We start from the raw sequence: 17,271 nt of genomic DNA, 5'->3' as shown, positions 1-17,271 counted from the left end.
ATTTTTATTTTTACAAAGTAATTCATTGATTAGACTATTTGAATTAATAATGTATAGCGGAGTCATTTTCTTATCTAATTCAATTTTAAATTTAAATCAAACCGAATTAATGTTAATTTGTTAATTTTTTCTATAAACTCCACGTGATTTCCATGGACACTTAGGCATCCCCATTTCCTCTTGAGCACTCAACATGATTTTCGGTATGCAATCCTCTTTGTCATCTTTCCTCTTTAGCATCTCACCTTCTTTATAATGGTTGATGCTGCCTATGCAATTTATTTGCATTTTCTTTCATGTTCTAGGATTAGATTAATTAGCTCAGCAATTTGTTTATATTTTTGTTTTATGTTTATCAAGTCACTATCTTCCATTCAAAAAACAAAGAAGAAGAAAAAAGAGAAATAATTCTTTATAAATTAAATTTGAGAATTTTTTTTTAAAATTATATTGTTGTCGTCAATGATGAGGCAAAATATTAAAATATTAGATTTCTCTTCATGTAATTAATGAGTAAAAGCTAGCAATTAGAACCTTAACTAGGAAAACCTTAACGGATTAAAAAAAAAAAAGCCAGTTTATTGAACAATTAAGAATATGTGCTACTAACAATAGTATTAGACTTTATAACATAATTTATTCAAAAATGTGACACAATAATTTATATTGAGATTTGATATAAAACAATTGGGCAACACCAATATTCGTATTTTTAAACTAAAATACTCATCAATTAAAATTAAATTTAAATATCTTATTGAATGATCGTAACATGTTTCACGTTGAATAAGGTGCATGCCTAAAAGCTTCCTTCCTGCAGTATCTGTAATTTAATGGAGGAAGAAAAGAATAAAGTAAAGTAGTGAATAAAATATTTAAAAACCAAATAAGAAAGAAAGAAAAAATGATAGAAAAGATAGAGAAACCAAACTCACGTTGGCCTTGAAGTTTCATCCAATTGAAATCTAAGAGTGAGATTTGAAAAGAAAAAAAAAGGAAGAAGAAAAGTGAATAAATTTACTTATTAAAATTATTTTTAAAATTATTTTTTAATTGAGAATAAATTATAATGATTTTTTTATTTTTTTTTTTATTTTTAATATTAACAAATTAAAATTATTTAGAAACACCTAAAAAAACATTAAATTAATATCTTTTCAAGTAATTTTTTTTTTGAAAACCATATTATAATACAAAAAATAAAATACTCACTAAAGACCTAAATGTTTTATATTTTTCTTACTCAAAAATTTATTCTCAAAAATGTATCATAAACAAAATTAAAAATGATTCAAAGATATGTATGGAGAGAAATATATTATTCTTTTCTATTCAAAGAATTATACATTTAGCTTTTACCACAAAAGTCAAGGACTTGTGCAATAACTATGATGAATATTATATGTATCCTTTAGTGAGATAATAATTAATATTCTAAATATATTCTTCCTTAAATCTTACTCGGAACAAATAACTATTACCAATTAATAAAAAGAAAAACTAAAAGAAAATAGTGTTTTATTTTTTTATCTCGGTTTGATGCTTCACAAATTATTATTCATCAACCATTTATTTATCATTTTATTCAGCAGTATTTAGAAATTCCTGATTGTTTTTTATGGGGTTTTAAGATCTTAAAATTAACTTATTAGACTAAAGATTAATAAAAATATCGGCTAGTTCTCTACATCTTGGATATTTTTTTTATTATTATTTTTAAAAAAAAAATGTAACCCGCAATCAGCTAATATATAAACTAATTCTATTCTAAGCAATTTGTTTTTTTTTTAAATTACAAAATCAGTCTTTGACAAGAACATTAGGTTAAGAGTTTATAGTCAGATGGATTTATTATCTAATTCAAGTCTCAATCCTCTTTATCCCGTGGGCGGGCACTGGGCATCCCCATTCCCTCTGTATCACTCAAAGGTAATTTTCCATACTCTATCCTCTTTATCATCTCAAAATCTTAATCATTTCCTCTTTAGCATCTTAATCCTTCTTTATTATGGTTGACGCTGAACATGGATTCAAAGGAAAAGCACTAAAGCTGCAAATGAAAAGAAAAAACCAGAGAAATTAAAATGCATGTGCTCCTGAGCACCACACCATCTGCACAATATCCTAACAAAGCTTGACGTGGTAGGAGTTGTTACCAGAAATTTGTGTAAAATCAACGGAATTATCGATGGAATAATTCTGTTGGTATATTGCGGTGATAATTACCAACAGACACTATTCCGTCTATAATTCAGTCGGTATATACCGACGGAATTAGAGACAGAATAGTCAGAATTAAAAAAAAAAAAAAGTGGTTCGCTGACGTGAAACTTTTTGTTGATGATTTTACCAACAGATTCACTGAGGGATTCAAAGTCGGATCTCCATACAGTGATGTGACAAATTTACCGTCAGAATTGCCAACAGAATGAGTTCGTCGGTGATTTCATCGGTAAAAGTGAATATATCACCACTCTTCAGACCCTCTCCTCCTCTATTTCTCCTCCTTCCCCATCCCAACATTCCCTTTCCAAATTGCAAACAACCACCCAAAAAAAAAAAAAAACCCTCTTCTCAACATAAGTCATATTTCTTTAAGTTTTGTCGTCACAACATCCGTGTTCTGATTTATTGTCGATTTTATTATTTTTTGTAAGTAAATCTAAGTTTTTTTTTTTAACATTTGAATGTTAATTTTAAATGTCAATTTTATTGTTTTTTAGTATATGTATTTTGTTAGTGTAAATATTTTTATTGTTATTTTTCAAACAAACTTGTAGTATGAAAGTATAAATTTAGACTTGTCATGATTTGTTTTAGATTTTGTAAAATTATATTTATTTGTAAATTATTGAAACTTTGTTAAATTACCGAATTACATGTGTTGATGTGAAATAATTAATAGCTTGTTTAACGGGTCGATTTTTTAATTTTTATCAATTTATTGCGGAGTTGTAATTTTCATAAATTTATATGTATAAATTTGTATGGACGTTGATAATTGATAGTGTATCCTTTGAAAATTAGAACTATCACCGCAGAATAAATTCGTTGGTATAGTTCTAGTGGGACTTTTTTTTTTTTTGCTCACATTTTCCAATTGAAAAGATAGAGAAACCAAATTCGTGTTGGCCTTGAAATTTCATCCAATTGAAATCTAAGAGTGAGATTTGAAAAGAAAAAAAAAATGAAGAAAAGTGAACAAATTTACTAATTTGATCAAATAGTTTGATATTGTGATCCATAATCATTTTTAAAAATATTTTTTTATGGAGAATGAGTTATAATGATATTTTTTGAAAAAAGTTATTTTTAATATTAACAAATTAAAATCATCTATAAACATAAAAAAATATATGAAATTAATATCTTTTCGAGTAAAAAGTATTTTGAAAAGTAGTTTATAACACAAAAATAAATATTCTAGATTTTTCTTGCTCAAAAATTTATTCTCAAAAACTTGGGGAAATGATACACAAATATTTACCATAAGCATAATTAATAACGTGCAAAAATATGTATGAAGAGGAACTTGAAAATATATTCTTCTTCTTCTTCTTCTTCTTCTTTATTGATTCAAAGAAGTATAGATTTAGCTTTTACCACAAAAGTCAAGGACTTGTGCAGTAACAATGATAAATATTATATGTATCCTTTTGTGAGATAATAAATAATATTCTAAATATATTCTTCTTAAATCTTTACTCGGAACAAATAACTATATTAACAATTAATAAAAAGAAAAACTAAAAGAAAATGGTGTTTTTTTTTTTTTTTTATCTCGGTTTGAAAGGGTTTTATCATTTTATTCACCGACCATTTATTTATCATTTTATTTATCATTTGTTTATCATTTTATTCAATAGTATTTAGAAATTCCTGATTGATTTTGAGGGGCTTTTATTGACAAAAGAAACTAAAAGAATATTATTTTTTTGAAAAAAAATCTTAGTCCGTATAATATAATTTTATTTCCATCCTTAAAGTTTTTTTTTCTTTTCTCTTTATTAAGTTTAAGATTGATTTTGTCAGGCTTTTATACAAAATCTTTAGGAAGCATGGAATTAAAACACAAGTGCCATATAATATAATATAGATGTAATTTAATTGACCAAAATGCCTCAAGCCAAGGCTTCGAACTAGTTTTTTTTTTTTTGATAGTAAACGAGATAATTATATATTAAATAAGCAGCCCCATCAAGTAAGTGGGGCTGAACGAAAGATAGAATACAATGGGAATATGAAGAAAGAAAAGACCAAAGTGATGAGGGACTTAATTAGTTAGTCCAGTTCATAATACATTCAGGATTTCTAAAAAGATCTGAGCCTGTATAGCTGAAATTTGTAACTGAGGACTCCAACCAAAAAGCCAAACGGTGAAAAGTGAGATCAAAAATCATATCCCAATCAGGAGCCTTGGATTCGAAGATTAGGCGGTTGCGCGCTATCCAAATTGACCAATACAGACCTTTACAGAGGAGTGTAATAGCACGACGCTGAAATAGTTACTTCTATACTAAAAAAAATCCTTGAGAATAATTATTTATATCAATGGTGAAGTTTTTTCAATTTTATTCGTAATTTATTTTAATAACTATCTAGATCAACCGAGGTAATTTTCCCTCTGGATCACTCAAAGGTAATTTTCCATACACTATCCTCTTTATCATCTCAAAATCTTAATCATCATTTTCTCTTTAGCATCTCGGCTTCTTTATTATGGTTGACGCTGAATATGGATTCAAAGGAAAAGCACTAAAGCTGCAAATGAAAAGAAAAAACACAGAGAAAAATGCAAGTGCTGCTCATGTGCACAATATCCTAACAAAGCTTGACAAATAACCCTAATTTATTGTTTAATATCACTATCAAAATTGATTTTTATTAATATAGCAATCGAAATTCCCACATCACCTCCTTTTTTCCCTCTATATATTGGTTCATGGTGTACTCTTTCACCACACCATCATTTGAAAGCCCATAAACCCTACTTCACTATCCTCCAAGAAAACAAAAACCAAAAAAGATGACCCAAGCCGGCCAGTACATTTCCATGTCCAAGAAAAACAAGAGGCTTGTCCTTGCTATTTTTGCTTCTTTCTTACTAGTTGCCGCTATAATTGCCATTGCCATTGGCGCCAATTCTCACAAAAACTCCACCAAAAGTGATGCTGCTCATGCCTTGCTGATGGCCTCATGCAACTCCACAAGGTATCCTGATTTGTGCTACTCAGCAGCTACCAGTTTCCCTGATGATTCCGGGAAATCGGGTGACCCCAAGGCAGTTATTCTGAAAAACATAAACGCAACTATAGATGCTATTAATAGCAAAAAGATCAAAGCGAATGAGATCCTATCCACCCAAAATCCTAAAAAAAAAAAAAAAAAGACCGCTCTCGAGGATTGTACGAAGAATTACGACAGCAGTCTTGCCGATCTAGACAAGGTTTGGGGAGAGCTCCAACGCAACCCCAACAATCAACTTCTTCAACAACAATCATACGCTGATGAGCTCACAACTAAAGTGAGTTCTTGTAAATCAAATGAAGACTCGTGTTTGGATGGTTTCTCTCATTCAGGGCCTTTGAGGATATTCAGGAATTTGTTTTTTTTTTTTTTTGATAGTAAACGAGATAATTATATATTAATAAAGCAGCCCCATCAAGTAAGTGGGGCTGAACGAAAGATAGAATACAATGGGAATATGAAGAAAGAAAAGACCAAAGTGATGAGGGACTTAATTAGTTAGTCCAGTTCATAATACATTCAGGATTTCTAAAAAGATCTGAGCCTGTATAGCTGAAATTTGTAACTGAGGACTTCAACCAGAAAGCCAAACGGTGAAAAGTGAGATCAAAAATCATATCCCAATCAGGAGCCTTGGATTCGAAGATTAGGCGGTTGCGCGCTATCCAAATTGACCAATACAGACCTTTACAGAGGAGGGTAATAGCACGTCGCTGAAATTTTCCATTAATCAATCCGGACCATTCTTGTAGATTTTGATTTGGGTCTTTGTGCAGACAACCTGAGCACCCGAACCATTTCAAGAAACGACCCCAAAGAGACCATGTTATAGGACACCAATGGAAAAGATGATTAATTGTCTCGGTTTCCTTGCAGCAGAATGGGCAGTGAGATTCCTCATAATTTATGATTCTCCTCTCAGCTAAAAAACTTCTTGTACTCAAACCTCCATGAAGAAGAAGCCAAATGAACACATCCACTTTTGGGGGGGCATAACCATTCCATAGCAGAGTAAGGGAGTGATTATTTTCAGTGGCCGATAGACTATCAAAGAAGAGGCGACCTGATTGAGCTGAGTACATGCCAGAGCTGTGGAATTTCCATAACTTGCAGTCTGCACCATCTGAGAAAAGGAGACCACGCTGCACCTCTGCAATCAAGCTCTCCCTTTGGCAGATCTCACGAGGCCGAAGGGTTCTTCTCCAGGAAAGGTTTAAAGATGCATCTGTCAAATTGTATATATCTGCAAGGTTGGTGTTTTGCTGCAAGGAGAGGTTATAAAGTCTGGGGAATAAGAGCTGGAGATTGGTTGCAGAGCCGAGCCAAGAGTCAGTCCAAAACCGGATGTTCCTCCCGTCACCCACCTTGAACCCGACATTTGCATGTAAAAGATTGGCTATGTTTTATGTTGAGAAGATTGCTGAAACAATGCCATGCCAAGTTGGAGATAAAGAACCTGCAAACTCAGGGATACCATTTATAAAGTGAGGTCGGTATTTTAGAAGAATGTGTTCTTGCCAGCCTCCTGCCACTCCATTGTCTAGATTCCATAGCCATTTAAAGAGCAAAGCCAGATTTTTGTTGTGGATGGATCCCAGCCCGAGACCACCAGAAGATTTATTCTTTATTACCTTGTGCCAAGCCACCTTAAAAAGGCCATGAGAAGTTGAGCTTCCTTTCCAAAGGAAAGACCGGGTTAGAGAAGAGATGGCTTTAGTAACACCCTTTGGCATAGCAAAAACTGACATGTAAAACAGAGGAAGGGAGCTCAAGACTGATTTAATTAGACATAACCTTCCCGCCATGCTCAAAAAATTCCCTTTCCATGTGAGTAGCTTTGCTCTGATAGTGGACAACACTGGTTTCCAAGTAGAGAGTCTGCTGGGATTGGCTCCAAGAGGTAGTCCAAGGTACCTAACCGGGAAAGTATCACTACGACAGAAGACTGAGTTCGCCAGGCTAGAGGTGTAGTCGTTGTCCAAGTTGATACCTATTAGTGAGCTTTTATAGAAGTTAACTTTCAGTCCGGAAATGATCTCAAACCAACGTAGAATCCTCTTGGCATGTAGAAGAGAGGGAAAATCATTTGGCAAGAAAATCAGAGAGTCGTCGGCATATTGCAAATGAGTTAAGTAATGACCTGGGGTAGTCTGTAAGCCTTTGAAGTAACCTGAAGCTGATGCCCTATTGAATAAAACTGTCAATCCCTCAACTGCAATGTCAAATAGGAATGGAGAGAGTGGGTCCCCTTGCCTGAGACCCCTCTCCAAACTAAATTCTCTACTAGGAGAACCGTTTATCAAGATGGCTAATTTTGAAGCGGATAAGCATTCGAATATCAGCTTCCTCCAGTGTGAGCCAAAACCCATGTATCCCATACTTGTGTCAATATGTTCCCATAAAATTGAGTCAAAGGCTTTATGGAAATCTACCTTCAATAAGAGGCCATGCTTCTTCTTGCTGCGCACATCATGGACAACCTCATTTGCTATCATGAACCCGTCTAGAATCTGACGCCCAGCAATAAATGCAGACTGGTTAACACTGATCACATCTGTCATGACATGACGAAGCCTAGTGGACAGTAGCTTTGCCACTATTTTGTATAGCCCGTGAATCAGGCTTATCGGACGAAAATGGGAGAATCTACTCGGCTCCTTTGATTTCGGAATCAGAGTTACAAAAGAAGAGTTGATACCCTTTGGAAGTTTACCAGTTCTGAAAAAACTTTTAACCAGCATAAAAACCTCTGAGCTGATGATATTCCATACCTTTTTATAGAAACAAAAGGTGAAACCATCGGGGCCAGGGGCTTTGGAACCATCACAATCCCACACAGCTTTCTTCACTTCTTCCATTGAAGGTGGTCTTTCTAGCCAAATTGATTTGGCTTCTGAAATTTTAGAGAACCCCGAACCTCCCATTTCAATTCTTTTACATGTTGGTTTGCGAAACAAGGATGAGAAGAAGTTGACAGCGCCTTCTTTTATATCATTTGAGGAGACTAGATGACTGCCATTATGTTCAATCTTACTAATGTAGTTGCGGCCCTTCCTTAGACTTGCTGATATGTGAAAAAAACGAGTGTTCTTATCCCCCATTTTACACCAATTTTGACGAGATTTTTGCCTCCACATATCTTCCACCCTTCTGTTAACCTCCCATTGCTCAGAATTCAGCCCCTGGAGCTTTGTTTTTTCAGTCTCCGATAAGGGACGCACTTCGCTTAAGTTCTCAAGCATTGTGATGGAGTTCTGGATGTCTGCAAGTTTTAGATTTTGATCCCCGAAAGTGGATTTATTCCATTGTCTCAGCTTTTTTCCCATGTTCCCCAACTTCTTAATCAAACTAAATTCACCTGGAAATTCCTTGCAGCTTTCAGACCAGAGGGCCTCAAAATCTGTTAAGAAAGAAGGGTGCGACAGCCAGCAATTTATGAAACGAAACGGCTTCCACCCCCAGTCTACCTCCGGGCTTTGGAGAATCAGCTGACAGTGATCGGACAGCCCTCTAGGGTAGCGGCAGAGAGATAGAGCCGGGAACTGTAGATGAAAATCCGGGGAAGCGAAAGCTCTGTCAATGCGGCTCATAGAACCACCCCTAAACCAAGTGAACCGATGCCCTTGCAAATTGAATTCAACCAGTTCACAGTCTGATATGAATTTGCGGAATGAAGTTGAACCTGATGAATTGAGGTGACCACTACTTCTCTCATGAGCGTGTAAAGTTTCGTTGAAGTCGCCTAGCACCACCAATGGCAGTTCGAAAGCAAACTTAAGAGTGGTGATTTCTTCCCACATATCAGCACGGTCCTTCACTGAAGATGCAGCATATACACCAATTATCATACAAGTAAAGGAAGAGGGAATATGCGTGCCGCATAGGCTGATCCACTGCCCCCCAAATTCTACCGAGCTAACTTCAAAGACAGAGCTATTCCACATTGCTATAATCCCTCCTGATTTCCCTATAGATTCTAGAAAAGCCCATTTGACAGTTGCAATATTCCACAGATTTCTAATGAAGGAGTCACAACAGTTGTTTTTCTTTGTTTCTAAAAGAAAACAGATGCCAATATTATTTTTTATAAGCCTATTCCGGATTGAATTTTTCTTGTGTGACATGCCTAAACCACAGCTGTTCCAAGCAAAGATATTCATAAAAAGAGCAAAAGACCAAGGCAGGCTAGACTTATCATGATAGAGAACTTACAACTGGTTAACTGATGTCCACTCATCAACTTCTCTATCAATATTTCTCATTATTCCTTCTTTGAACCCTTTTAGTTCTTGCGGGTTTCCCAAACCTAGAACCACAGCATCTTGTATCATTTCTTGAGTCTCCTTTTCACTGTCAAACCCATTGTCTTGATGCTTCGTACAAGTGATCTGAAACCGAATATTTCCTTGTTGGATTCCTGAGTTTAAGGAGTCGGAAGAATCACAATCCTCCATAGTGTTAGCAACACTACCACTGGCTTGCAACAACTTCAGTTTTCTTGTTTTGCTGCTTTTCTCGTTTGTGTTTTCAATGGTTGCGTCTGAAAATGTTTGTGGGTTGCTTTGAGGGTTCAGCAGGGGTGGTAAATGGAGATGTCTGAAAATGGTTGCTTTGAGGAATTTGTTTCATGATTCCAGTGAAGATGATGCTGGAAAGATGTGTAGCAATACATTGGCATTGATCAAGAAGTTGATCGAAGACGCTCAAGCCATCGCCAATAGGCTCAGGACCACAAGCAGGAAGCTCAAGGAGGAGGACGACAGCGATGAAGGGTGGCCGGAGTGGTTGTCGGTAACGGACAGACGGCTGTTCCAATCATCATTGCTGACTCCAGACGTGGTGGTGGCAGCTGATGGCAGTGGGAAGTACAGGACAGTGTCAGCTGCAGTTGCTGCTGCACCTAAGCACAGCGGTAAGAGGTATATTATCAAAATCAAGGCAGGTGTCTACAGGGAAAACGTGGAAGTTCCAAGTGAGAAAACTAACATCATGTTTCTTGGAGATGGAAGGAAAAAAACCATCATCACAGCAAGTAGGAATGTGGTTGATGGCGGCACAACCTACCATTCTGCCACTGTTGGTATGTCCATTGATTTTATTCTATTTTTCCTAATTATTTTCTATGCAAGAGTACTCTAATGGGACATCATGATGAACCTCGCAGCCGTGGTGGGTAAAGGATTCCTAGCAAGAGACATAACCTTCCAAAACACAGCCGGCGCCTCCAAGTACCAAGTCGTGGCACTACGAGTTGAGTCTGACTTTGCAGCGTTCTACAAATGTGGCATGCTGGCCTACCAAAACACCCTCTATGTCCACTCAAACCGTCAGTTCTTCACAAACTGCTACATAGCAGGCACGGTTGATTTCATTTTCGGCAATTCTGCAGCTGTTTTCCAAGATTGTGACATCCGTGCTCGCCATCCCAATCCAGGGCAAACAATCACAATAACTGCCCAAGGGAGGAGTGATCCTAATCAAAACACTGGCATTGTAATTCAGAAGTCTAGAATCGGTGCTACTCCTGATCTACAGCATGCCAGGAGTAATTTCTCTGCGTATCTTGGTAGACCCTGGAAGGAGTATTCGAGGACTGTTATCATGCAATCATCCATAAGTGATGTGATAAGCCCGGCCGGATGGCGTGAGTGGAAGGGCAGATTCGCACTTGACACATTACATTTTGCAGAGTACGAAAACAGTGGGGCTGGTGCCGGAACCTCCGGAAGGGTTCCCTGGAAAGGATACAAGGTGATCACCGATGCAACTGAGGCTCAAGCTTTTACTGCTCGCAACTTCATCACTGGTAGTAGCTGGTTGAAATCCACTACCTTCCCGTTCTCTCTTGGTCTCTGAACTGGGTTTTATCCATGCTATCCCTACCCACTTCTACCTTACCTAGTATGTGTGGATTGAGTGTCTCCAGTAGCTCTGGTGCTTCTTGTTTTTTGTTTGTTTGTTTTTTTTACTAGTTTTGGTTCATCTTTTTGGAATGTTGCAATCTCCTCTCCCTGTGGGGAGCTTGTGTTTTTGGTCCTTGCTAGACTGGACTCTTACTTATGAAATAAAGAGTGTTTCAAATTAATTTGCTTGTTATTGTTGCTTAAATTAATTTCTCTATTTGCCTTTTGCAATTGATAATGTTAACTTTAACCACTCGAATAGAAATTTGATTTAATTTGAATTTTAAATTAAATTAAATAATTATTAAACTAAATTTAGAATAAAATGTTAACTTTAAATTAATCTGATCGATCATAAATTTAATCTAAGTTAAATTTTAAATTATATTAAATAAAAATTTAAGGTTTTGCCATGGATTCCAGAACAATGATGAGAGATAAATCGGAAAATAACACTTAAGGTGAGAAACGTTAGCTATGTGGTTCAGTTAGGGCATACTGTAGCATCAATTGCTCAAATGTCTTTGCCAAGATTGACATACCTCGGCCTCTCAAGTTTTTTTATCAGTATCTGTCAAACTATGGACTTATTGCCCTGACTCCATCAATTCCCATACAACCATCATTTTCTAGGTGGTATAATCCAGAAAAAAGATATGAATATCATGGTGAGATTTTAGGTCATTCAGTTGAGTAGTTACAAGAGTTTTAAGAACTAAGTTCGGAGGATGGTGAGCAAGAGGCGAGTTGAGTTTGTGAAATGTGTCATTGGATATATTTTTCCCTGAACATTTTCAGAATGACAAGTGATAAAAAATGTTTGGCAAAACACAAAGATTACAAGAAAAGCTAATCCAAGGATGGTGTTGAATTATCATTAATATGGTTATAGAATTTTGACTCTCTGCATTTTGTTTTGGAATCACATCTCATCCTTTAATGAAACATGTCTTTTCTTTGTCTCTTTGTTATTCTGAAATCATGAGATATTTCCTTCAAAGTTTATTTTGGCAAGATATTTTGATCGAACTCCGACACGCGATTTAGGTTAATCAATCTTGAAAGTTTAAAAGTATTTTGGTTGCAAAATGACTCGATGCTTTTTAAAATGATATGGGGTGACCAAACAAATTTTGAGCTCACACGTGAAACTAAATGACCCACTATGTAGCTAAGTTTTAGTAGTATGCATAATGACATGTAGTGAATTCGATAGTTATGGACTTGTGAATCATGATTCTTATAAGTCCAAATCACTACACTGGATGGGATCAAAATTTATTGGTTCTAACTGACCTTGTTTGAAATGAGAAAATGTCATCTTTGCCCATCCCTTCACTTTCTAAATATATATATCCTTTGCAATCCCCATTTGAGCCTAATAGAATATTTCTTTTCAAAAGAAACCCTGATTAGGATCACACCCCCACACTAGGAGCAAATAAGAGATATTTTGAAGACACTGATAGAATTAATAAATAAAAGAAAGGCTTAGAACAAAAGTTCAATCATTAAGAAAGAGCTAGAAGAAGAAAGAAACCACAGACTGGAGGGCATGTAAGAAAAATTTATGGATGGGATCAAAATTTATCGGTTCTAACTGACCTTGTTTGAAATGAGAAAAGGCCATCTTTGCTCATCCCTTCACTTTCTAAAGATATATATCCCTTGCAATTCTTATTTAAGCCTGATAGAATATTTCTTTTAAAAAAAAACCCTGACTAGGATCACGCCCCACATTGGGGGCAAATAAGAGATATTTTAAAGACACTAATATAATCAATGGATAAAAGAAAGGCTTAGAAAAAAAGTCCAATCATTGAGAAAGAGCTAAAAGAAGAAAGAAACCATAGACTGGAGGGAATGTAAGAAAACTTTGAAGAAACCATAGAATTAGTGTAAGATCCCACATCGGAAGCGAGTGTCCAGAGCCAGGGCCTTATAAGTGCATGCTCACCTTGACTAGTAAGACGCGTGTTGGGCAGTCAGGTCGTAGGCTCGTTGCTGCAACAACAAATCCATGAGGGCCTGTGGGCCAAAGCGGACAATATCTTGCTAGTGAGGTTATGGTGAGCATGCCAACTTGGAAGACGCGTTTTGGGAAGTTAGGCCCCACGGTGGGCTCGCTTCTATAAGGACAAATCCGTGAGGGTGTGGGCCCAAAGCGGACAATATCTTGCTAGTGAGGTAGGGTGTTACATTTGGTATCAGAGCCGAGGACGGCTCGTCTTAAGATGGGGGGATTGTAAGATCCCACATCGGAAGCGAGTGTCCATAGCCAGGGCCTTATAAGTGCATGCTCACCTTGACTAGTAAGACGCGTGTTGGGCAGTCAGGCCGTAGGCTCGCTGCTGCAACAACAAATTCGTGAGGGCCTGTGGGCCAAAGCAGACAATATCTTGCTAGTGAGGTTATGGTGAGCATGCCAACTTGGAAGACACGTTTTGAGAAGTCAGACCCCACGGTGGGCTCGCTTCTACAAGGACAAATCCGTGAGGGTGTGGGCCCAAAGCGGACAATACCTTGCTAGTGAGGTGGGGTGTTACAATTAGAATGCCTACCAATTCTAAGAAGGGCAAAATAAGTTTCAATTGAAAAAAGACACAGCAAATGTCAAAAGTGAACATAAAAAAAAATCGAGTTTCATGTGTTTTGGTGTGTCTAGGACAAAGCCTGTAGTACCTTCAAAAAGATTAGATTGGTTATTCTTCAAAGAAAAAGTTGGACTTGCATTATGATCAATGTTAAAAGAATTCTGATCTTTGAGATTAACAAGATTATATGCCACTTTCTCTACAAAGACAACGAAAGAAAAAGAGACTGATGAATAATTGATGTTGATCTTAGGTTCTTGAAACTCTCAAACACCTTTTGAGCTTGTGAAATTCTTTTCTTTCATAGCCATGAACCATAGCCTGCATTACATGCTTGAAAAAACTCTTTTTAATCAAGTAAGCAATCTAAATCGATAAATGGCGATCTCAAAACTTGAAGAGTTATTCCATAAGGGTTGTGACTTCATGAATCAACTACTAATTATTATACATGCTAATAAAATTGGTGCTAAGAAAAAGAAACAATCTTTATTGATAAAGCCTCGAGTTTTGACTCAAGTACCTTGTATTTCTTCAAAATTCACAAAAGGTCACGTTATTCATAGACCATCAAATAATACACCCAAGATCAAAGATTAAAATAGACACAAAGAACCAGAGAGCCAAGGACCCCCCGCCATTTCAGATCCTCCCTTCTCCTTCTTCGGCCGCTCATCCTTTGGACACTAGATCCACCCTGCCTCTCCACAGCTGCCTATTTTTAGTTTGCCTCGCAACCAAAGTCGACTGATCTCTACCTCCATCTCCCTCACGAGATCTCCCCTCTCTATTTCCCCCCCCCCACAAACCAACTGTCATCGTTCCCACAGCAGCTCTAAATATATCATTTCCTCTCATGTTCAATCGCAGCAACCGTCTCCCAACTTCTCCACCAAAAGCTTTCCCCTCAGCAGCCTCTTCTTCTCTTTCGGTCTCCTCAACAGCGACGGCCACAGACTAGCCAAGGCAACCCCCGCTCTTCTCCATCTTCTGCAACTGACCATATACAGCACCATAAAATAGCCTCATCTTCTTTGGCTAGAGAACGGGTAGAGTTGTTCCTCGTCTCTACAAACCCACAGTCTCTCTTCAGCCATAGATGCCATATCTCTTTTTATCCCGACCAGAAAGCCACTCCTTTCTCCTCCACACCAAGGCCTTCAAGCACTGGCACATCCGCCACCTGAAGAAGAAAAGAACAATGAACTGAAAACAGAAGAAAAAAGATCGAGAAAAGATCTAAAAAGGGAAAGAAAAATAAAAATCAATTGTTGTTTGTGCATTTTTTCCCTTGTTACAGGTGGTGGTGACCTTCACAGACGGCGTGGGAAGACAGAGAAAAAGAAAATGTTCCCGATCCATAGTTTTCTTACCTTCATCAGTGGCGGCCCGTGAACCTACGCGCCGCTAATGTTTCTACAGTTTCAAAGGGCTTCCTAGCATTGTTCCTGAATTTTTTGGGGTTCATTTTGTAAATTTAAAATTGTTTAATATGTTGTTTGGGTTATTTTGAATTTTGATTTATTTGTAAACATGTAATGGGTGTGTGCTTAAACATAGTACAAGAAGAGTGTTTAGTGGGTGTTTTGTTATTTTTTGTTATGTATGTTTTGAATGATAAAAACTAAAAAGAAAGAAAAAATAAATGTTTTAACTTGCATTGAATTTGGTTCATATTTCAAAAAAATATCAAAAAAATATTTTTTCTTTTGATATCCGGGATTATAATCTTATATGTAAGATGTATTCTTGATATTAAATAGAAAAGTTTGTTTTATTATTATTATTATTATTATTGATGTTAGAGTAATTAGGTTTTCTTTATTCAATAAGATAAGGATTTTCTTACCAAGTAGAACTTTTCTTTTCTTTTTAAGAAGTCATTGGCAAGACAACTTTCAAAACTTTCTAAGTCACATCAAATTGCAAAGCAGCTTACCTCAGGTAGGGTACGCTAAGGGTGCTAATACCTTCCCTAGCCACAACCATTTCCTTACCCGTGAATCTTTGATAAGATTAGTACACTTGGGTTTCCTAGTAACCCTGAACTAAATACTAGATGGCAACTCTCAAGAACCAAACAAGCAAACGAATGAAAAATTACCAACAAACACCGCACTGGGACGTGCGACATAGTGATTGGTGCGATGATTCAGCTGAAATTTCTAAAAACCACTGGTAGAACGTTGTGAGGCCATGGAAACTACGTACCTCGCCAACATTCTTTAGAGTAGGCCATTCCTGGATGGCATGGATTTTGTTCTTCGTCGACCTTAATTCCATCAGCACTCACAACAAATCCCAAAAATAATAAACTGTTAGTCATGAATTTCATATAGAAATATCACTTGTGTCTGTCTATGAAAAAGCTCATATGATGGTTATGTAAGTAATCCTTAGACTTGAGATCATTAAGTTATCTTATATAGGGAATGTTATGCTTTGATCCTACTACAAATTATCATAATCAAGGGTAACAAATGAGTAGATATTGGGTATAACATGAACTATAAGAAGATATTTAAGTAATCAAGAGATGATTCATCACCTTATGTGAATTAATTAGAATAATATTTCATTTGTTCTGGAATAACATTGATTGTAAACCATTGTGTAAGGTGGAATGAGATTTGAAAAGAGTTTCAACATATTCAAATAATCAATAACTATAGTGTTGTGAACAAACATGATTTGATAGGGTAGACATACTACATGCTATAATGTCTAAATCATAATATTGTTAATGAAGAAATAAAAATTAAACTAAGAACTGGTAACTGAAATGTTAAGTTAAATCACTTATGACTTTCCTATTAGTTTAGGGATCATGACACGTTACTAAGCATTGTATTTAATTTTCAAATATAAATCAATTAATTATTGAATTGATAATAAATTAAATTATTTAATTTATTTAATCCTATTTTATTTAGGATTGTGATTTATATTTAAGCCAACTTATCAGATAACCTAATGGATTACACACATAAGAACCATTGGTCAAAAATAAAACTATGATGATTAATTAAGTGTGACTTGATTGTTAATAAGTTTTAGAAATTGGGGACTGGAATGTATTTAATATAAGGGATTGCAATTCTAGATTTAAGAAAAAAAAAACAAGTAGGGATTTGATTGAATAATTTTTGAAATTATCGTGAAATAATATATATGATCTTATTCAGGGAGCAAATTGATATTTTGTTATTTATAGGGTTTTCAGGTTTTTCTATAAATAGAATGTTATACGTAGAAAAACTAAGTTGCATAACACTTAAAAAACATAAAAGAAAACAACTAGCACTCAAAAGCATAACAATCCATCTCTTCTAAAAAGGTTTAAAAGATTTTTCACTGGTGGTTTGTGTGGATTAACGTTAAAGGATAGATACTTGGACGACTTGTGGATTAATGTTAGAGGATATGAAATTTATTGTTTTTGGTGGTATATGCGTTTTGGAAAACCCAACACCAATAATATAGCAAAAATATTTTGTTTGGGAACTTAAGCTATAGTCAAGTGATAG

At 35.8% G+C, this 17,271-nt stretch overlaps 1 protein-coding gene across 1 annotated transcript; it reads left to right on the top strand.

Annotated features, from left to right (window-relative positions):
• Positions 1-4,951: 4,951 nt before the first annotated feature.
• Positions 4,952-11,314, top strand: LOC118051327 (pectinesterase). Its single transcript, XM_073408000.1, has 3 exons — positions 4,952-5,604; positions 9,864-10,327; positions 10,412-11,314. The coding sequence occupies exons 1-3, from the start codon at positions 5,027-5,029 to the stop codon at positions 11,101-11,103; spliced, it is 1,734 nt and encodes a 577-aa protein (XP_073264101.1). The 5' UTR covers positions 4,952-5,026; the 3' UTR covers positions 11,104-11,314.
• The last annotated feature ends 5,957 nt before the right edge of the window (positions 11,315-17,271 follow it).

This window comes from Populus alba, chromosome 3 (assembly GCF_005239225.2).
Source record: "Populus alba chromosome 3, ASM523922v2, whole genome shotgun sequence".
Lineage (NCBI taxonomy): Eukaryota > Viridiplantae > Streptophyta > Magnoliopsida > Malpighiales > Salicaceae > Populus > Populus alba.
The sequence above is the reverse complement of the archived record's forward strand: the minus strand, read 5'-3'. Positions and strand labels throughout refer to the sequence as shown.

Coding starts and splice junctions, on each gene's coding strand:
- LOC118051327 (XM_073408000.1), top strand. CDS start 5,027: ATGACCCAAGCCGGCCAGTACATTTCCATGTCCAAGAAAAACAAGAGG. Junction 5,605..9,863: donor TTGAGGATATTCAGGAATTT/GTTTTTTTTTTT, acceptor GGTTGCTTTGAG/GAATTTGTTTCATGATTCCA. Junction 10,328..10,411: donor CTACCATTCTGCCACTGTTG/GTATGTCCATTG, acceptor TGAACCTCGCAG/CCGTGGTGGGTAAAGGATTC.